This window comes from Lynx canadensis, chromosome C1, assembly GCF_007474595.2.
Source record: "Lynx canadensis isolate LIC74 chromosome C1, mLynCan4.pri.v2, whole genome shotgun sequence".
Taxonomy (NCBI): Eukaryota; Metazoa; Chordata; class Mammalia; order Carnivora; family Felidae; genus Lynx; species Lynx canadensis.
In genome coordinates, this window is record NC_044310.1 from 97,524,482 (window position 1) to 97,546,406 (window position 21,925).

The 21,925-nt window shown below is 40.5% G+C and overlaps 2 protein-coding genes across 4 annotated transcripts in view; both read right to left on the bottom strand.

Annotated features, from left to right (window-relative positions):
• Positions 1-808: 808 nt before the first annotated feature.
• Positions 809-10,410, bottom strand: BCAS2 (BCAS2 pre-mRNA processing factor). The gene is made up of 7 exons (XM_030327561.1): positions 10,286-10,410; positions 10,085-10,177; positions 7,063-7,133; positions 5,029-5,190; positions 3,530-3,580; positions 2,325-2,405; positions 809-1,319 (listed from the first exon to the last, which is right to left on the bottom strand). The coding sequence occupies exons 1-7, from the start codon at positions 10,376-10,378 to the stop codon at positions 1,193-1,195; spliced, it is 678 nt and encodes a 225-aa protein (XP_030183421.1). The 5' UTR covers positions 10,379-10,410; the 3' UTR covers positions 809-1,192.
• Positions 10,411-11,436: 1,026 nt separating this feature from the next.
• The window catches only part of DENND2C (DENN domain containing 2C), a 90,722-nt gene continuing 80,233 nt past the window's right edge, over positions 11,437-21,925 (bottom strand). For 2 of the 3 annotated variants that reach the window (XM_030327557.2, XM_030327558.1), the window contains exons 16-19: positions 21,589-21,694; positions 15,093-15,332; positions 14,767-14,853; positions 11,437-13,308 (exon numbers count right to left, since the gene is read on the bottom strand). In XM_030327557.2, the coding sequence (XP_030183417.1) occupies positions 13,277-13,308; positions 14,767-14,853; positions 15,093-15,332; positions 21,589-21,694 (465 nt within the window). In that variant the 3' untranslated portion in view covers positions 11,437-13,276. The remainder of the gene's footprint in view (positions 13,309-14,766; positions 14,854-15,092; positions 15,333-21,588; positions 21,695-21,925) is intronic. The other variant, XM_030327559.1, reaches the window with a different exon arrangement.

The window sequence follows — 21,925 nt, forward strand, 5'->3', positions numbered from 1 at the left end:
GTCCCAAAAATAAATAAAAAAACGTTGAAAAAAAATTAAAAAAAAAAAAAAAAGAAACAAAAAGGGGGGAGTGCCTGGGTGGCTCAGTCAGTTAAGCATCCCACTTTTGATCAGGGCTCTTAGGTCATGATCTCAGTTTGTGAGATCGAGCCCCACATAAGGCTTTAGTGAGCGCAGTGTGGAGCCTGCTTGGGGTTCTCTCTCTGCCCCTCTCCCTTGCACGCTTGTGTGCTCTCAAAATAAATAAAAAAACCCAAAAACTTGAGAAACATTGTTTTAAAACTCCCAACTTACCGCCTCCTCCAATAATGGGTTTTGCTGCTGTTTACCTTTTATTTCAGAATCACAATAAACTCAACACTGCATTACAGCTCGATGTGGAATAAGGAGACCCTGGAACCCAAAGAACAGCGGTGAGATTATAGGAGGCTGCAAGCAGATGCGCCGCAAAGATTTTCTCCTGAATCAGGAAGTCATCTTTTATACTCGTCAATTCCTTACAAGTGGAGGGTTAGAACACAACTCTGGAGCTACACTACTGGATCAAACACCTGGATGACTTTCTAGCTACAGAACTTCGACAAGTTTCTTCATCAGCACCCACTATAAGTCTGTGTACGAGAATGGCAGTACCTACTTCCTAGGGTTTCTGTGAGGATCAAATGATTTTTGTATTCACGTCAGTTCACCTACCTCAAGTGCTTAGAACGGGGGTCCAAGCTTCATGAAATTGTTACCTCTGATGATGATAACGACGGGCGACACAGATGGACACTGTATTTCAGAAGTCTTGCATGGCAATCAAAAATCTGTTTAGAACTAACCCTTTATTTGAAACTATATAAACCAAAAGTTTCCAACTGATTGTACATGTTAAAAACTTTCTATAAATATCTCTTGGATACAAAATTTGGTCCAGTCATTCAAAATTAATTCTATAATATTATTCTAAATTCATACTTACTTTGAAAGCCTAAAGTTGTTTTTTTATGGCAAAAACAAAACAAAAAACCCACCAAGCTGAAAGCTTTTATTCTGCTAAAACGTACAAATATAACAGTCCACACTCTACAGTAAACATTTAACCACTGATATTTCCTTAAGATGCTGTTCTTCTTCACAGCTCAGATGCCTGATTTCCTGTGAAAGCCCAGTCTGCCTTCCTTTCTACCCATCAAATTCATCTGTCTCTTTAGAAGTCTTGCCGGATGTTTTCTTTGTTTGCCTCTCCATGTTGCTGCTTCATTTGAAAGATTTCATTTTCTAATTGCACGATAGTCCTTTCAATCTCATAATTCTTGCTGACGAGGGATACCCAACTAAACAAGTTAAAAAAAAAAAAAGGAAAAACTAATTAATAAAGAATTTCTCTTAGAAGATTTTATCATATACGTTTTCTTTCAGGGTCATATTGTGAACCACTTTAACTTTCCATTTTAAAAAACTAAGGCACAACTGGGGGAAAGTGGATAAAGGGTACATAAAGTCTAGCTGTAATATTTCTTACAACTGAATGTGAATCTACGATTATTTCAAAATAAAAATTTTTAAAGCAAATCAGAAATGGTTGAAGAGACAGGACAAGGTGATGGAAGATAATATTTAATGGGATTAAATAAACGGAGAGAAAACAGGGCAGAGGCAATAGTTAAAAATGGAGGAATTTCTAGAATAAGAAATAATCCCACAGAAAAAAAATCTCTGTGACAAATGAAAAGAAACACACATGTATATTTGGGAGATTCTATTAGCTTGAAGAAAAACGTTAAAAGATGAGTAGACTAATAACACGGGGTACATGGAGGGGGAGGAGAAGGTGGAACAAGGAGAATGATGGGCAGGGAAGGGAGAAGGGAAATACAAAGCAAGAAAGAGAAATGATACAAAAATTCCTGATTGTATTTAGGGACTCATATAAATTTATCAGTGTATATGAAGAACATTTTAAAAGTAAAAAAATGAACACGGAAAAAAGTGGAAACAAATTATCAAAGTATGAAATCTCCCTTCCTCATGAGTTAAAAAATAGGTAAGTGTTTTTCCTTTTCAAGGAGTAGAAGTAGGATCCTTTTCAGAGCAGAAACCTTGCGCTGGAGACAGGGCGTTCTGAGACCAGAAGCAAGCAGCAGTGGTCCCGCCCCTCTCTGTGCCTTCCAAGCCCACATATCAAGAGACAGGCAGAGGCAGTGAAGAGCGGGATTCAGAAAACAGCATTTGTTTGACACCTGTGGCATTGCATTTGAATAGTGTTGAATCACATTATTAAATCTGGATCTTAAAATGTGCTAAGTGATTTAAAAGATGATGGAACTGAAGATACGCACGTTGACTCCATTTCCCTTAATTTAGATCCAGCTGTGAGCTGCATGTTCTTTCGTTGCCAGTTTAAATCTTGAATATGTTTCCTGTAAAATATTATTTATATGACCCACCTACATTTTAATATAAGATGAAAATCAACAGAAAATCTATAATCAACGTAATATAACATCTTTAATTCCTTGAGAGGGACAGATACAGTAATAGACTAACCCCAAGAATTACCTTTCTATTTTTCAATTACAAATTTCATAAAACATGCTCATCATGAAAAATTAAGCATGTAGTACACATACACATAGATTAAAGAGCAGAAGTCCCTCCTCCCATGTGCCTCTCCTTCTAACTAACTGCTGTTCAGTTTTTGGTGGGTGTTTTTCCAGTCTTTCTTTCTCCCTTTTCTCCCTCCCTCCCTCTCCCTCTCTTTCCAAACTCTTTTCTACATGTATATGTGCAAGAATAGATTAATTTTTTTTAAAGTAACCTCTATGCCCAACATGGGGCTTGAACTCATGACCCCAAGATCAAGAGTTGCATGCTCTACTCCAGATGCCCCAAAATGAATTCTTTTTACATAAATCAGATTATACATGTTCTGCTACAACATTTTCTCCATCTAAAAGTGCCTTTTCAATGTTTGCAGATTTGCAAATTGCAAATGACTTGGTAGAGATGTTTTCAGATCTCAAGTCTACTTCTTCTTTGCTCTAGTAAGGCAAACCCAGCACTGGATGCTGGACATATAGATCATCTAGTACTACTCTCGTATGACTACAGTCCATGGGTCCCTTTTTCTTCTCAGTCTGTTTAATAAGGATTCACCTAAACTTTAAAGTAAGAGGAAAATAAGGGCACCTGCTGGTTCAGTCAGAAAAACATGTGACTCGTGATCTCGCATGATCCTGAGTTGTGAGTTCGACCTCTACGCTGGATGTAGACATTACTTGAAAATAAAATCTCAAGGGGCACCTGGGTGGCTCAGTTGGTTAAGCATCCGACTTTGGCTCAGGTCATGATCTCACGGTTCGTAAGTCTGAGTCCCTCATTGGGCTCACTGCTGTCAGCACACAGCCCTCTTCAGATCCTGTCTCCTTCTCTCTCTGCCCCTCCCCCCGCTCGCACGCACTCTCTCTCAAAAATAAACAAACATTTAAAAAAAAAACTTAAATAAATAAATAGGAAAAAAAAGTAAAAGGAAAAACAAACTTGCCTTAACTTCTGGAGCTCTTTCTGTGCATGTTCAATCATATGAACTAGATTTCTAAGGAAGGAAAAGAGGAAAACCAGATTAATATACATTAAAATGTAATAATACCAACTAAAAGTGAACTATCTAGTTGATACAAGTTCAAGTTCTTCTGCTGTTGAGCTCTGTGCCAAACACCACATTAGACACTCTATATGTAACTATTAGCTAATTTAATTCTCCTAAGAATTCTTTGAGGTAGGTATGATTACCCCTATCTCACATGTGAGGACATTAAGCTTAGAAAGATTAAGTAACTTGGTCAAGGTAACATAGAGAAGTGTCAGCTGACTCCCACTTCAGGTCTTTTAACGTCTCAAGACCAACCAGTTTACTGATACTGTGATTTCATATAGTTAGGTCACTTCTTAAACTATCATTACTTTCCGTGGAGAGAATGGAAAATAACTCACGACTGTATTCATTCAAATCCCTATTATCTCCCTATTTCTGTACCCACATTTATCGTGTCATTCTCCCCTCCCATCTATTGCTAACTAGAGAGAGAAGACAAAACTGTCATGGAAGGCTGCAGATTTAGATTTCGTGCAAGTCGGCTCTCACTAGCACAGCGGAAAAGCTGAGCAATATACAGTAGCATGCAGCTATCATCCTGAGAGAAGTGATTAAAACAAATTTAAGTGTTTATTTATTTGTTTTTGAGAGAAAGAGAGAGCGCGCACATGCACATAAGCGGCGGGGTGGGGTGGGGGGGGAGACAAGACACAGAAAGAGAATCCAAACCAGGCTCTGCACCATCAGCAGAGAGCCCTATGTGGGGCTGGAACTCATGAGCTGTGAGATTGTGACCTGACCAGAGCTGACACTTTAACCGACTAAGCCACCCGGGGTGACCCTGAGAGAAGTGATTCAAGGGCAGTCGCCAACATCCCTCCACACCTTTTAAATAAAGCTTTATTGAGATATAATTCACATAACCCTATCAATTTCCTCAACGCAGTAGAGAATCACCTTTAGGGTCCATCTGAACCACACTGGCCCTACCATTCTCTTGCTTTAGATCCAATATTGTTTCTTGGCTTTAGTGACTCAAATATTCTTCTTTCTCTACTTTTTTCCCCCTATTAACTGCAATTTTCTCAAGAGTCAGTCTTCAAACAGCTGTGTCTCCCCAGGCCTATCTTTCTTTGAAGTGATTAAAAAAATTTCTTTTTCTTAATGTTTATTTATTTTTGAAGGAGAGAGAGAAAGAGACAGAACACAAGTTGGGGAGGGACAGAGAGAGAGGGAGACAGAGAATCTGAAGCAGGCTCCAGGCTTTGAGCTGTCAGCACGGAGCCCGATGTGGGGCTCGAACTCATGAACCGTGAGATCATGACCTGGCTGAAGTCAGACACTTAACCGACTGAGCCACCCAGGCAACCCCCCCCCCCGACTTTAAAAAAAAAAAAAAAACCAAAGCTGTGGGTAGGATGGGTTTATAAAAACAAAAAACTTCTTACTCATTATATACTTTCCAGGCATTGCATCCATGCTGTGACATTAGTTCCAGATTCTCGATTCGAACCGCTTGATGCTCTAACTGTGCCATAGAATTGTTTACACATTCTTGCCATGCAGTAATGTCATTTTTCTGACCTGAGGAAGGGGCTGGAAGTTCATATCTGAAATTAAACAACAATAAAATCTTTACCTTTACCTCCCAATAGAATGCTTCACAGGCCTATGCACAATGTAAAATCTACAGAAGATTGAAGACGTAGACTGTGCGGTAATAAGAAACCTATTCATCCTAAGAAACAATTCATTCACAAATAAGATTTAACATTCATTATATACAGAAACAAAAAAAATGGTTTACTTCAACATGAAGTGATTCAATAAACTAGAGTACGTTCATATGAAGGATTGTTATACTAGTTACTGAATGCTACTAAAGAATATTTGAAACAGTAACACGTTTATAATATTAAGAGAAAAAAATAGGATACGAAAAAAACTATGCTATCATTTTTGTAAAACACACCTACATTCATCCAGCTTTTCACCCACATACCCACACCGCTCTAAAGAAAAAAATGGAAGAGAGATCGTTAATTCTTTGCATTTGGACCTAACTCTATTCTCTCACTACACATTCCTTTCACACTGCCGATATAGCCAATACTCTTCATAAATCTCAGCTTGTTACTGATGAGTTACTACAGATGAAGTTTTAATTTCCATTTTAATATTTTGACTAGCTACTGTAAAAACCCCAAATTGTTCCTATGAAAAAAAGAACGTGTGTGAGTGGAGGGAGGGGCAAAGAGAGAGGGAGAGAGAGAATCCCAAGCAGGCTCTGTGCTCAATCCCACAAACCATGAGATCATGACCTGAGCCAAAACCAAGAGCTGGACACTTAACCAACTAAGGCACCCAGGCACCCCTAATCTATTTCCTTTAAAAAACGCTGTGATATCTTATTAAGTTTCATTCACAATCCACTGTTTAATGGGTCTAAGGCTTTGAGACATACTGCCATAAAGGAGTTACTGTCCTGAATATCTATAGAGCAGAAGGACCTGGAAACAGAAGAAGTGAGGAATCCTGGAACTTATTCTGCCTTTATCACTCAGGATAGACAGGAAATGGAGCACAAGAGAAGAAGCAATATAGTCTTCTGGTTCTACAGACTCAAATCCCTCTTCTAATCTACACATATGCTGAGAGGACGAACCTACTGTGCATGTGGCCCTTTCTCAAAGGACTGGGCTGTGACAGATTACTTAGCAGTTCTCACAATTCCAGAGTGATCTTAAAGTCAACAGGGATCTCAGATGTTAAGCAATCCAATTGTTCATTTTAGAAAAAGTAACAAAGGAAGTTTGGGTTTTTCACCCCTGAGAGAGAAGCAATTTTGAAATAAAGTGACAGGGGAGGGAAGAGAGTGGAACCAAAATCAAACTATCCTAGCACTCTGTTTACTAATGCTGCCTTGTGTAAGAGTGAAGCAGGAATCATTATAAGCCATTAACATGGTTTCACCCAGATATGTTATGAGCAAAGAACTAGAGATCTAATTAGGAACATGTCCTTGAAAAATTTTTAAAACATGAACCTCATTACAATTCACACTATTCCTCTGTTGTTGGATTTTAAAATACAGCAGTTTGTATTTCTTTTTTAATCTTTATTTATTTTTGAGAATGAGAGAGAGCATGCACGGGGGAGGGCAGAGAGAGAGGACAGAGGATCTGAAACAGGCTCTGTGCTGACAGAAAAGAACTTGATGTGGGCTTGCACTCACGACCGCTTAACCAACTAAGCCACCCAGGCACCCCTAAAATGTTTTTCATTTTTAAATAACAGTGCAAAAATATATCTGAACATTAACACAGAATTATAAAAACCACTATTACATGAAAAAATATAAATATATAAAATCAGATAGGAATTTTTTCTTTGCAACATTTTAACAGAGCTACAGCAGTTTTACTAGTAACTTAAAACTGAACAATGATTTGGGTCCAGCTGAACCCAGAAGTAGAACTTACCGTTTCATACTGAGTAATTCTATTGGTTGTCGAGCAGCCAGTCTTTCAAATTCATTTCTCATTATGTCGGTCTGATTCGGAGAAAGAATTATTTCCAAAATCATATTGACAAATTGCAATTAATAACCACCAAACAAATAATAAATCTAACCTACTTAAATATTTGTCCTTTATGCTATCCATTAATATGGATCATTTCCCTTCCCACCAAGCCTTCTCTGGGTTAAATGCTCTCAAGGGTCAGGAGACCACATACTTCATACGTAAAGGGACCCACAGAGAAAAGGATAAATCCTCAACCAGTGGTTCTCAGTCCCAGCAGCACATAATAATCAGCTGGGAGCTTTGAAAACAATTTCAATCCCAGTCACATCTTACCCCTCTCTCCCACTCCCATTTAAGTGTTCTGAGGTGGAGATAGGACATTATTATCATTTGTTTTTAACTTATCAGTTGACTGCATAGTGAAGCCAGTGGTGATCTAAGTATTCACAGGGTTGGGGGTGGGGTGGGGGGGGGGGAGGAAAGGACTTGGACATGAAAAAAATTGCTTTTGCTTTAGGGCTATGAGCCTAAACCCATACTTTCTTTTTGGTCTTGGCTGCCATTTTCATACTTTACTCTTTTCAAAGAATGAGAAATGGGGAAAGGGAAAAAGAAACCGGTTCTGCTATCTGTTCTAACAATTGTGCAATTAAAAAAGGATAGCTGGGAGCTATGGTAGAGCTCCACTCCTTGAGATCCAATGTTTTGGTCAATATCCTATTCCATTTCTGTTCTGCACATTTCCTGGCCTGAGTATAAAGAACTGCTTAGGTATTCATTTATAGTAGTATTTCAGCTATCCAATTCCTAGCATAGAATAGACTTTCATAAATAGGTTTTTTTCCCATAAATAATTGTTTAATGAATTAACTCAAGAGCTTTCTTTCTTTCTTCCAAGAAAATTTATTTATTTATTTATTTATTTATTTATTTATTTATTTATTGAGTGAGCGAGCGAGCAAGCGAGCGAGCGAGCGAGCAGGGCAGAGAGAGGAGGAGACAGAATCCTAAGCAGGCTCCACACCATCAGCTCAAACCCACAAACCGTGAGATCATGACCTAAGTCGAAATCAACAATCGGGCACTTAACCAACTGAGCCATCCAGGGGCTCCGTAAAGATTTTATTTTTAAGTAAAAATGTGGGGCTCAAACTTACAACCCAGAAATCAAGAGTTATATGCTCTACCAACCAAGCCAGCCAGGCACCTGGGAAGAGCAGTTTCAAAAGCAGTTTGAGGAGTGGTTAAGGTCTTAAGCAAATTAGCTTCCCTAAGCTGTAGTTTTCCCATTTAAAAAATTAGGATAATAAACATAGTTATATAGTTCACAGGGTTGTTTTTAGGACTGAGATGGGGAGCCTTGTACGTTATTAATTCCTATTTATAAAAAAGGGTTAAATAATCAGTATACTAATTATAACAAAAGGAGGCATCTGTTGTATTTGAGAGAGCTGAAAGGAAAACTGGGTCAAGTTATCTGAAATTTTCAAGAGCCAATCTAATAAGGAAGCATTACTGTACTTAGTTCTTTTTTGTAAATATTTTAAATGTTTATTATTTTTGAGAGAGAGAGACTGATCATGAGCGGGGGAGGGGCAGAGAGAGGGAGACAGAGAATCCGAAGCAGGATCCAGGCTCCCAGCTGTCAAAACAGAGCCCAGTGCAGGGCTCGAACCCACGATCTTTGAGAACGTGACCCAAGCCGAAGTCAGTGCTTAACTGACTGAGCCACCCAGGCACCCCTGTACTTAGTTCTTAGTGTGGTCCCATCTATATTTGGGTAGCAACATTATATATTTGGGTAACATTTAGAAAATGCATGGGAAAATACCATATCACAGGAGCACCTCTATTTAAAACTTAAACAACTTGGGGCGCCTGGGTGGCTCAGTTGGTTAAACGGCCGACTTCGGCTCAGGTCATGATCTCGTGGTCTGTGAGTTCAAGCCCCGCGTCAGGCTCTGTGCTGACAGCTCAGAGCCTGGAGCCTGTTTCAGATTCTGTGTCTCCCTCCTTCTCTGACCCTCCCCTGTTCATGTTCTCTCTCTGTCTCAAAAATAAATAAATGTTAAAAAAAAAAAAATTAAAAAAAAAAATAAAACTTAAACAACTCCCCCCCCCCCACATTACTTCAATATAAATACTGCATTTTTTGTTTGAGAGAGAGAGAGAGAGAGAGAGAGAGAGAACGCACGCTTACGTGCATGGGGAAGGGGGACAGGGACAGAGGATCTTAAGCAGGCTCCGTCCTTAGCAAGAAGTCCCACCAGGAGCTAGATCCCATGACCTGCGATCATGACCTGAACTGAAATCAAGAATCGGATTCTCAGACGACTGAACCACTCAGGGGCCCTGCGTTTCATAACAGAATTCTTTCATTAAATATATGGTTACCTATAATGGGGGGTAAAAACTCAAATACGTATATACTTAAATGCCTAACAGAATCTATTAATTTAGAAGTAATGCTTCACATTACATTTAGCTGATTACACCCTAAGTAGTATCTTGGGTGCACTTCTGGGCTAAATATTTAAGTAGTATTTTATTTCTATATGGTTTGTCACTTCAGTCATTCGCATATGTTCAGTAAATATCTAGGCTGTGATACAAAGGCCGCCCTCTAGTGGTTCTCAGGAGCCTAAGTAATTAGGCTTATATACATTAAAAATGCCTACTCCTTTCAGTGTAGACCTTTGCGAATAGGGCATACCTTTGAAAATTTACGCCAAGGAGCCAATGTCTGAAAAACGTACACGCTATTTTTTGCATTGTTAGATCGCGAAGCCCCAGAAAGTCCTTCAGTGGGTCTCAGAATAAGAAAGATGGAAAACGTTTATCTAGCTGTTTTCAATGGACCGATAACACCTACACAATAAATAGCTAAACAAGCAATAGTTAAAGGTGGCATTTAAAATTCACTTTTCTGTGGCTAGAACTCTCAAAATATTCACAGCACTCAAGACTTCACACTTGCCTCAAAAGCAGAATAATCCGGGGCTGTCAGGTAGCTCAGGTAGTTCTTAGTAGGTCGGTATCTGCGGGTTTCCTCCTCCACGAGCGCTGCAGCCTAGAAACGAGAACAGGGGCCAGGACAGGGATAGCAACTTGCAAGGTGTTTTTTCAGCACCAAGGGCTAGACAGCGCTGACTCAGCTACACCGACAGCGCGAACTTACCGCTTCCCGCACACCGGGCGCTTCGTAACCTTGGTCAAAATACGGCAGGGCGTCTACCACAACCTCTCCGGCGACTAAGCCCGTGCCCGCCATTCTTAGGCTTGCCGAAATTTTCCGAGTCTGCGCAGACTCAGGCCCGTTCATTACGCCTGCGCTCGCCATGACGTAATACACGTCGCCTGCGCATTGGCTCCAGCGCATGCTTAGTTGTCCATTCTGAAGGCGCACTCGTCCAGGGGTTGGGAATTGCCCGGCCATTTTCTTTTGGTCGGACGTGACGTCACGTCGCGATTTCCCAGGATCAGAGGAACTCCTCAATTTCCTGTCCCCCAGCGTGCCCCGCATTTTGGCCTCCGACTGGGAGCAATTTGGAGGGGAGTTAGGTCTATTGTTGCCGGCAGGACTCTGATATCTAGGCGGGGGAATGCCTTAAAACTTTTGGAGGGAACTGGCAGTGGGATTTGGCGGGGAGAGAGACACTGGTTTCCCACTCGGCTTGCTCCCCTAACTTCCCTCCTTCAACCCTTAAACTTTTCTCTTTGTGGCAGTCTTTCTCTGTCCCTGAGCTCCTTGCTGTACCCGCCCACTATCTTTCGTTCTCGGCCCCTGAGAGCCCTTGCATTGGATAAATGCAGTTATTTCACAGATTCTGGAAGTTGGCGCCAGTCTCCAGTTAAAGCTGCGAAGCTTAAGGGCCTTCGTAACAAAAGGAACTTCCAAGGTGAGATTAATGATTGCCCACCAAATCCAGATTCAACAAAATCGCGTCATTTTGCCTTCAGGACGTCTGTGAAATCCAGTCATTTTGCCTTTAGGGTGTCCGGAAATAGAATTGTGCTCATTGCCTTCCAACCACTGCTGCTGCCATCGCAGCACCGTCTCTGGGCCCGGTCTCCCAGCTCCGTTTGACTAAGCAGGCCAATACCAAATAAGGTCGTCGGACTATATGCCCTGCCCTGTGTGTGTGCGATCCAGACCCAGGCTTTGTCTGCCAGGAGCCTAGAAATGTTGGCCACGGTTACTAAGTCGGGTTAGTCTAGCATTGATTCGGATTGTCTTTCGAACTATCATCAGATAAATGTGCTAGTTATAGATTTAAGTAGTGTAGAAGGTCTTTACATCTTAAGCAATTTTATTTAAAATTCTAGAGATCCATGGAATTTTTGTTTATTCATTAAAAGATCTATAAACAACATTTTATACAAATCTTGAGCAACTCTTTTTACAAATATGTCCAGAATTCGTTATACTTTACAAAAACAAAATAAAACAGACCTAAGAAAAGGAAGTAGCTTCAGGTCACAGGGATAAAATAAGACCTCAATCCCTGATACAAAGGTCTCCTCACAGAGGGATGGTCAGTGTTCACCACCGTAATACCTCCTACCCCTATTTTATAAACAATTCCCAATTACTGATTTTCCTTCAGGGTTGGGGTGGCAAATGGGGAGATGTCTGCTAAGAGCCCCACTGGGGTTAGCTGCTTAATAAACATTTTACAAAAGATACAGGCTCAGTTCTATTTTTTAGGCCCATAAGAATTACATAGCACCAGCCTTAAACGGTATCTGCTTCAGATTCATTCACGCGCACCTGAATGGGTTGTAATGACAATACTGTGCAAGTCAATAAACTGCATCATAATACAACTTGTAAGGTTTGGTTAAGTTGGAATAAATATTTTTATGCCAGTTAAACCCATCAGCAGGAATTGAAGAAAAACAAACGGACATCTATAACATTTATCACTGAAAACACACCATCACTGATAAATTCCTACTACGATTTCAGATATTAAGAGTCGGGGGGTGATTATGTGGTGAATGTCCAGGAAATGTTCAGTCTTGAGTCCCAATTTAATTAGGGCAAAAAGTCCAACAATTGTAGGGGAACCAAAAATGAGTCTCCTTTAGGCACCTATAGTTTGAAGTCCCTTCTCAGAGCTGAGAGTTGGCTTCGAGCTTCAAAGAGAACTTTTTTGATAGCTGTGGTCCCACAGAGCTCAAATTTCCATCTGCAGGACTAATCAACTATCTCTGTGTTCACAAATGAATAGTCCTGGCTTCAGTTCTGGCTCTACTGCAGAACTCTGGGCAAGTTTGTCAACCTCTTTGAATTCCAGTTTCTTCATTAGTAAAATGCAAGATGCAAGTATCTCATGAAGTTGACTTGAAGACTGAATAAGATGACATACAGGTACCATCATGCATGGCACACGGAAGACACTAAAAAAGGGGGGAGGGATAGTCTCATGCCCTTGCAAGGATGTTTTCCTGTTCCAATTCTACAAAGTTTAATGTTGACAGGCTACTCACGTGCCACACAATGTGGAGAAGCCACAAGGTACCTACTTGTATGAGATTCTCAAAAACAGTGTTAATAAATAGGGTTTCCACGGAAGTGCGATCCCCTCAACAGAACGTTAGGCTGGAGCTACAGAAATGAGCATATTCCTTGCCTCAGCTCAAACAGCCTGTAGGTTTAAAGCTGCCATGATATTTCAACGATGAGTAAGGCATATTCTGCACTTCCATCATGTTCCCCAGTACCTGAAACTCAGAATTTCTCTTATTGTGCTCATCTTTGAGCTGTTCGTTTATTTTTTTGAGCCAGGTGCCCCTCCTCTTTGAGCAGTTCTTAAAAATGCAACACCAAATCCTTCCCTAGTAAAAGACAAATGCCTTCACAGACTAAGCACATAACACAAAGAATGAGCCTAAGAATTCAATAGAAAAGGCTACTGGGGGGGGGTTGGGGGTGGGGAATGGAGGCAGAGTAATTAGAACATTGGTTCCAGACTACTCTCAACAACTCTCCAGTGATTACTACAGCAGCAGCAGGAGAATCCTCCTCCAAGGACCTGGCCTGCTTTGTAACCTTTTCAAATTTTCCAGGATTTTGTAGGCTACTCCAGGGCCTCCTGACTCTTGGAAAAATATTTTCTTTGGCACTTTCTGTTCTATTTAGGATGAAGACAGTCTATCAAAGATTTCATTTCTTCTGCAGAAATTTCATTTTACTTCCTAAAGAGAGAAAAAAGTAGAGTGAACTCTCATTAGTTCATTTTTATTTATTGTACGTTATTTCAGGAAAGGGATTAACTATTTAGTCATTTAGAACAGCCCAGGAGTAAGCCGCCATCCAAAGCTATCAGGGGATGTGGTTACCAAACAAACCAACTAGCCAACCCCAAATGTCTAATTATAGAGGTAGAAGAGAACGCAGACATCACCTAATCCAGTGGTTTTCAACCTTGACTATAGGTTAAAATCACTTGGCCTGATCCCCAGAGATTTCTTGGAGCCTAGCGTGGAGGAAATTTTCATTTAAGTTCCCCAGAGATTAAAACATTGTAGTCAGAGTTCAGAATCACTGATTTGATCTAACCTCATGGTATAAAGATTAAATAACAGCTCAAGGTATAATTTGTCCATGGTCTCTCAGCTAGTTAAGGATAAGGCCTAATTTTAATTAGGGGCATGTATTTTTCTTTTTGTACTTAAGTATAAATGACATACAATGTCCTATTAGATTTAGGTGTACATCATAGTGATTTGACATTTTTATACATTATAAAATGATCCCTATGCTAAGTCTAGTTACCAGGGGGTACATATTTCAAAGACCAATATAAACACCATGGAATGTAGGTTCTTCATTGTTTTGGGGTAACACATCACTGTTCTCCAATATCACAAAGGATAATAAAAAGTTAGCTATAATTGGAAAATCATAAACATCTGTGTTTCTTTATGAAGTGTAAAATTAGAGTTGTAGGAAATCCTCTTTTGCCTCAGATGCCCTCTAAACTGGGTGTTTTAAATCTGGAGTTGATGGATGGGCTTCAGGAGGGTCCATGAATACCCTAGAATTATATGTAAAAATTGTATGTTCTTTTTTTTCATGTTTATTTTTTTATTTTTCAGAGAGAGACACAGCCTGAGTGGGGGAGGAGCAGAGAGAGAGGGAGACACAGAATCCAAAGCAGGCTCCAGGCTCTGAGCTGTCAGCACAGAGCCCTGCACGGGCTCAAACCCACCAACTGTGAGATCGTGACCTGAGCTGAAGTCGGATGCTTAACTGACTGAGCCACCCGGGCGCCCCTAAAAATTGTATGTTCTAAGCATACTTTTCTGGGGAAAAGATCTACAGTTTTTATGAGATTCTCCCAGTGATGTGACCTAGAAAAGATTAATAATCATGATATGCAAATTCTTATGTTATCTGAGGAAAACAGACCCAAGGACAACTCTGCTGGAGAATCCTGACCTCTGAGAAACACTTCCTTTTCTCCAAAAAACTTTGGAACTAAGTCATGGTTTATGTTCAGTGTATTTGAGGTCATATTGTTGATTTGATTATAAAGCTTTTGTGATGAGGCATACTTACTGCAAAAGGGTTGTTTGTTGTTGTTTTTTTGTTTTTTTTTGTTTTTTTTTTTGTTTTTAAGTCACATTATCCAAAAAGAAAAAGCAACTCACCAAGACTCCGCAAAATTCTATTCATCCCACTGGGCTCAGACTCTGGAATTGTTTCCAAATACTGGAGGGCCCGGACCTCAAACAAACCTACAAGGAAAACTCATGTTGGTGAAATTTTCCAATACTTACTGAAAATCGCTTAAATAAACCTCTGTGCTTTCTACCAGTGTGATTCCATAGCTGAAACAAAATTATAAGATAAATATTTTCCATAATAACAACCTAGATTTTGAGCCCTAGGCTTTATACCATTTTTTGTTTATATTATTTTCAAATGCTCCAAGTGCTCACTAAATACAGAGGGATAACTTTATGATGAAACTGACCTTTCACTCCACTTTTCCGAAGCTCTCGGTCCTGGATGAAGCCTGCAAACATCTGAGTTTCCATGAAGAGATCCAGGAAGTGGCGTACACTTCGGGAGGTGTGGGATTTACGGAATGGTTCCCTTTGGAATACACGCTCCCCACGCTCAGTGACAGTCATGCTCAAAGAATAATGTCCCACCAGCTCCACGAAAAACCTCACAAATGCCTCGGACACCAGAGAGTTGAGTGTCACGTCTGCTGCAAAATGAAAGAAAAATAAGGAAGAAAGAAAAGAAAAACCCTAAGTTTTGTGTTTATGGGAAATGGTTATGAAAGTCATGTACAGGAAATCCTAGATCAAAGGACTGAGAATCCCGATTCTTGGCTCTCTTGCACACTCCATGACCTGCAAAAAGTCAATGGCTTATATTTTTAGTTTCATTTTCTTCCCACACATACTCTTATTACATCTTTCAGCCTGGCTTGCATATCCGTGATCTCACTGTAACTGCTCTTTCAAAGGCCACCAGTGAGAACCAGCCAAATTTAATCTGCTTCGCTATTCGTCTCTCCTTTAAACTCTGTGCTGCATTTATGCGAATCCCCTCCTCATTCCTCCTCTTGCCTCCCACAACTTTATATTCTCCTGATTTTTTGGATCCCTCTCCTGCTTTTATGACCAAGCATTTGTTTTTCTCTTGCCTCTTCTTCCTCTCCCTAAGCATGGTCCTCAGACCACCTCTCTTCAGCATTCCCACCCTTAAAGAGCTAACTGGCATAGAGATAGAGCTGGCTTTCCATGTTGATAATTCTCAACCTTACATCTATAGCCCTGATATGTCACCAGAACTCAGGTTACCTACCTATCATTACCATGATGGGTAATCATCATTTGGTTGTCCCATTACCACTTAAATTCTGTCTAAAAGTCAAATCAGGTCCTTTTGAGAAATTGGTAAAATACACAATACATGTTCAAAACCAAATGCATTCTATTTTTCCACCAAATCAGTTTCTCTCTCAACTTTCCCGTTTCATACTATAACCATTATTATACTAGAATAATTTGAGTGTTTAAGATATGTCAAGCACTGTATTTAGAGCTTTTGTAAGTGTAATGATACAGTGGTCCAGGTATTATTTCCTTTTTACAGCTGAGGGTAATGAGGCTCAAAACAAAGACATTCTCCAGGGTCATCTCATCTATTACAGGGAGAAGTTGCCAGACTCCCAAGTCAGGTAATTCTTAACCACTGTAACATGAAATATATTGCCTTTCAGGTTCCAGGCTCAAACCTGAGATTCAACTTAAACTCCTCCTTTTTCTTCCATATCTAGTAGTATTTTTTCCCCCTTCATGATATCTCTTGTTCTTTCCATTAGCTCTGTGCTGGGCTGGGAATCGGGCCCAGGTTTGGTCAGAGTTCTACCATGAAGCAGCAGTATAATGGGAGGCAAGTTGCTTTACACCTGCACCCCCCACCCCACGGCCTCTCTTTCTATATCTGTACAATGAGGTGGCTGATGAGGTGACCACTAATGTCTCTTCTGGCATTACATTGATTATAAAGTACATTTTTAAAATATTTTGTTCAACAGACATCCTTCTCATCTCTTTCCTTCTGTAGCTGAGAATCCATGATCCATCACTGCTTTTATTGTCAACACCTGTGCCCCAGTCTCCCACCCCTTCCAGTTACTGTCCCATTTCTCTTCCACTTTACAGCAAAACTTTTCAAGAGTTGTTTACACCTGTTGTACCCTTTCTTAATCTCATTCCCTTTGTTCTAAAAATTATGCATTTCTATAACTTATCTTCAATTATTTGTTTGTTTTAGTGTATATGCTTTGTACATTCTTTTATATGTATAAATATTTCATAAGGTCACGAGTGAAATGAACACACCAGTACCCACCCCAAAGTTTAAAATAGATCAGATCATCAAGGGTTATCTCTGAAGCTCCGTGTGATGCCCTCTCTGAAATGTTCTTCCCCTACTCTCCAATAGAGGGCGACGATTCTCTGCGATTTTATATTTCTCATTCCCTTACCTGAGATTACAGTTCCTCTATACACATAGGCAACCCAACAACATATTTTTAGGTTTTTGTATGTCTTTGAACCTTATGTAAAACAGATGTTTGTAAGACGCTTTTCTTAAGGCAACATCCTCCTGTCAATGAACAGTTTTGCTATCACATATAATGCTGCTATGAAGACTATTTACTTGTTTCCTAATTATCATGTTTAAGAGTTTCTCTAGGGTATATATCATAAAGTTGAATTGTCAGTTATAGGATATATACACCTTAAAAATTTTTTTTAAGTTTATTTTTGAGAGAGAGAGGGAGAGCGTGCACGCATGAGCAGGGGGAGGGGCAGAGAGAGAGGGAGTCACAGAATCTGAAACAGGCTCCAGGCTCTGAGCTGTCAGCACAGAGCCTAACGCGGGGCTCAAACCCATAGACCGTGAGATCATGACCTGAGCCAAAGTCAGACACTTAACCAACTGAGCCACCGAGGTGCCCCAGAATATATACACCTTTAATTTTACTAAATGATGACAAATTGTTTTTCCAAAGCAGCTGAATTTACACATTCTCCTCAATGCCTGATATTGTCAGACTTTTTAACTTTTGCCAATATGGTGGGTATAAAATGGTATCTCACTGTGGTTTTAATTTACATTTCCCTGATTTTGATGAGGGTGTACACCTCTTCATATATTTATTGGCTTTTCATGTTTCCTCTTCTATGAAATGACTGTTCATATGTTTCCCCCATTTTTCTATTGTGTTGTACATCTTTTTTTTTTTTTTTTTTTAAGATTTTATATTTAAGTAATCCCTACACCCAATGTGGGGCCTGAACTCATGACCCTGAGATCAAGAGTCACACACACTATTAACTCGAGCCAGCCAGGCACCCCAAGTTGTTCATCTTTTAACTACTGAATTATAGGAATTTTTATTTTTTAATTTTATTTTTTAAAATGTTTCTTTATTTTTGAGAGACAGAGAGAGACAGAGTGTGAGTGGGAGACGGGTGGAAAGAGAGGGAGACACAGACTCTGAAGCAGGCTCCAGGCTCTGAGCTGTCAGCACAGAACCTGACTTGGGGCTCGAACTCATGGACGGCAAGATCATGACCTGAGCTAAAGGCAGATGCTTAACCAGGAGCCCCAAATTGTAGGAATTCTTAAAAATAAGTTCTGAATACTATTCCTTTACTAGTTATATTTGTTGAAAATAGCTTCACCTAGTTTGTAGCTTGTTTTACATTTCTTTTCTATGGTGACCCTTAATGAACAGATTTAAACAATTTATGTGTCAAATTAATCAACCTTTTACTTTATGGTTCCTGCTCTTTGTGCCACATTTAAGAAATCCATTACTGTCCCAAAACATAAATTATTTTTTAATGTTTATTTATTTTTTTGAGAGAGAATGTGCGTGCACACAAGTTGGGGAGGGGCAAAGGGAGAGAAACCCCAAGCAGGCTCTATGCTGACTGCGCAGAGCCCAATATGGGGCTCCGATCACAAACCCGTGAGATCATGAGCTGAAACCAAGAGTCAGATGCTCAACCGACTGAGCCACCCAGGTGCCCCCTAAAATATTTTCTTCTATTCTTCTGTAGACATTTAATGTTTTACTTTTAACATTTACAATTTCTTTTTAAGTAGGCTCAGTGCCCAATGTGGGGCCTGAACTCACGACCCTGAGATCAAGAATTGCACTAAGCCACCCAGGCCCCCCTTCACTTTTAACATTTAAATCTTTAATTCATCAGACTTAGTTTTAGGTACAGATTGAGGTATGGATCATATTCATTTCTTTTCATATGGAAAACCAGTTGCCCTAGTATTGTTTACTGAATGGTTCATTCTTTTCCTGCTAATAGGCAATGTTGGTACTGACACAAATTAAGTTTCCTTATGCTTACGCACTTTCTGTTCTTTCTTTCCCTTGCTCTGTTTATTTCTGAACCAAAACCGAATGATCTTAATTACTGTGACTTTCTGATTAATCGGTGTTTTGTGGGGCAGCCCCTTCAATGTGGTTCTTTTACAGGAGTGTCTTAACTATTCTTGGCCCTTTCTAATTCCATTAAAATTTTACAAAAAGCTGAGGCGCCTGGGTGGCTCAGTTGGTTAAGCGTCCAATTTCAGCTCAGGTCAGGATCTCAGGGTTGGTGGGTTTGAGCCCCGCGTCGGGCTCTGTGCTGACAGCTGGGAGCCTGCAGCCTGCTTCGGATTCTGTGTCTCCCTCTGTCTGCCCCTCCCCCCGCTCACACTCTGTCTCTCTCTCTCTCAAAAATAAATAAACATTAAAAAAGAAATTTTACAAAAAGCTGAATGACATTCCAATTCTCTCTTGAACCTTCCCCAGTCTTGCTTCCTTCTCACCATCTCACTGCATCTGCCGCTACAAGGTCTCTAAGCCCTTCCCATTGTCAGATCTACCGGTCAATCCTGAGTCTTCATCTTACTCGGCCTCTTCGTAGCATTACTTGGCCTCTCCGTAGCATTCGACACACTGTTTACTTTCCTTGTGAAATACACTCTTCACTCAGTTTCTATAATATTACTCCTCTGGGTTTTTTCTCCCCCTTCACTAGCTGCTCTTGTAGTTTCCCTGCGCTGGATGCTCCTCTTCCCTGCTGCCAAACATCAGAAATCTGACCACAACATTCCCAGCCAACCCAAGGGCTCAATCCTTAAATCTGTTATTTTCTATCTATACTCACTCTATAGGGGGTTACCTCATTTGGTCCCACAGCTTTAAAATAGCAAATTCAGGGGCGCCTGGGTGGCGCAGTCGGTTAAGCGTCCGACTTCAGCCAGGTCATGATCTCGCGGTCCGTGGGTTCGAGCCCCGCGTCGGGCTCTGGGCTGATGGCTCGGAGCCTGGAGCCTATTTCCGATTCTGTGTCTCCCTCTCTCTCTGCCCCTCCCCCGTTCATGCTCTGTCTCTCTCTGTCCCAAAAATAAATAAACGTTGAAAAAAAAAATTTTTTTTAAAAATAAAAAATAAAAAATAAAAAAAAAACCAAATAGCAAATTCAGTTCAAATCTGAATCCCAAATTCATGTATATAAATGCCTACTTGGGGGCACCCAGAGCTCAGTCGATTGAGAGTCTGACTTTGGCTCAGGTCATGATCTCACGGTTGGTGAGTTCGAGCCCCACCTTGGGCTCGCTGCTGTCAATGAACAGATCCTCTGTTCCCCTCTCTCTCTGCCCCTCCCCTGCTCATCCTCTGTCTCTCTCCCCTTCTCTCTCAATAAATAAATAAATATTTTTTAAAAAGTCTACTTGATATCTCTAGTTGAATGTCTGCTGTGTATTGAATATCCAGTATGTATCTTGATATTCAAAATTGAACTTTTAATTATTTCTCTAAAGCTGCTCCTCCCTTCATATTCTCCATCAGTAAACAGCCTTAGTTTTCTCATCTGTAAAATGGGGATGAAATAATGATACCTGCTTCATAAGGACATTACAAGGATGGAATAAGATGTATGCTAAGTGTGGAGCACAATGCCTGGGACACAGTAAGCCACTCAGTAAATACTGTTCGCCCATTTATTCAACAAATATTTATCGAGTACCTACTTGCTGACTATTGTTTCAAGGACTGGAGATAAAGCAAAACAGACTGTTGCTGCTCTCATGGACCTTACATTTCTAGTACATCAGATGGTGATAAAAGCCCTGGGGAAAACTAAGGTCAGGGAGAAGGATAGGGAGCCTTGAAGGAGTGGGTACAGTTTTTGGAAGGACAGTCAGGGGGCGCCTAGGTGGCTCAGTCGGTTGACCTTCCAGCTTTGGCTCAGGGGTTCGTGAGTTCTAGCGTCACATCGGCTTGTTTTGAGCACAGAGTGCACTGCGGATCCTCTGTCTCCCTCTCTCTCTCCCTCTCCTCCCCTGCCTGCATGCTGTCTCTCAAAAATAAATAAAACATTAAAAATAAATAAAAAGGACAGTCAGGAAAGGCCTCACTGAGAAAGTGACATCTGAGCATGGACTTGTGGGGAAACAAGAGCTTGAGCCATGTGTATTATCTAGAGAACAGCATTCTATGAATGGAACAGAGCAAGTGTAAAAGTACTGAAACCGGGGGCGCCTGGGTGGCTCAGTCGGTTAAGCGGCCGACTTCGGCTCAGGTCATGATCTCACGGTCCGTGGGTTCGAGCCCCGCGTCGGGCTCTGTGCTGACAGCTCAGAGCCTGGAGCCCGTTTCAGATTCTGTGTCTCCCTCTCTCTGACCCTCCCCTGTTCATGCTCTGTCTCTCTCTGTCTCAAAAATAAATAAACGTTAAAAAAATTAAAAAAAAAAAAAGTACTGAAACCGAAGGGGACCAGTACATCTGAGGGTCAGCAACGAAGCTGATTATAAGCTTTCCAGATCACAGGCAATCTGATACTTTTGTACGTTCTTTAGTAGGGTGCTGGGCATTCAGTAAGTATTTACCACCTTGACTTTGAGTCTTCGACCATTTATCTCATACCTTGTGAAAAATTCTGCTCCTGAGACAAGATTCCATTTCGTTCTTCCAAAATCTGCATCAAGGCAGCTTGGAGTTTAGGAGGTAGAATTTCATCCTCATCAGATACCTTAAGGGACGAAATTGAGATTTTTCAGGACCTTTGAGAGAGAAAATCTCAAACATATACCAGTTAAATCCCCAAAATTTCACCGGTGACTTTGTATAGATTTTGGCTAAAGACTCAGTCTGAACCTTCTTTCCCTACATTCAGCAGAATTCAGGATGTTTATGGTATACATAGCTGTCTTTAAATATATATATATATTTACGACATTTTCTGGTAACTTTCCATCAAATA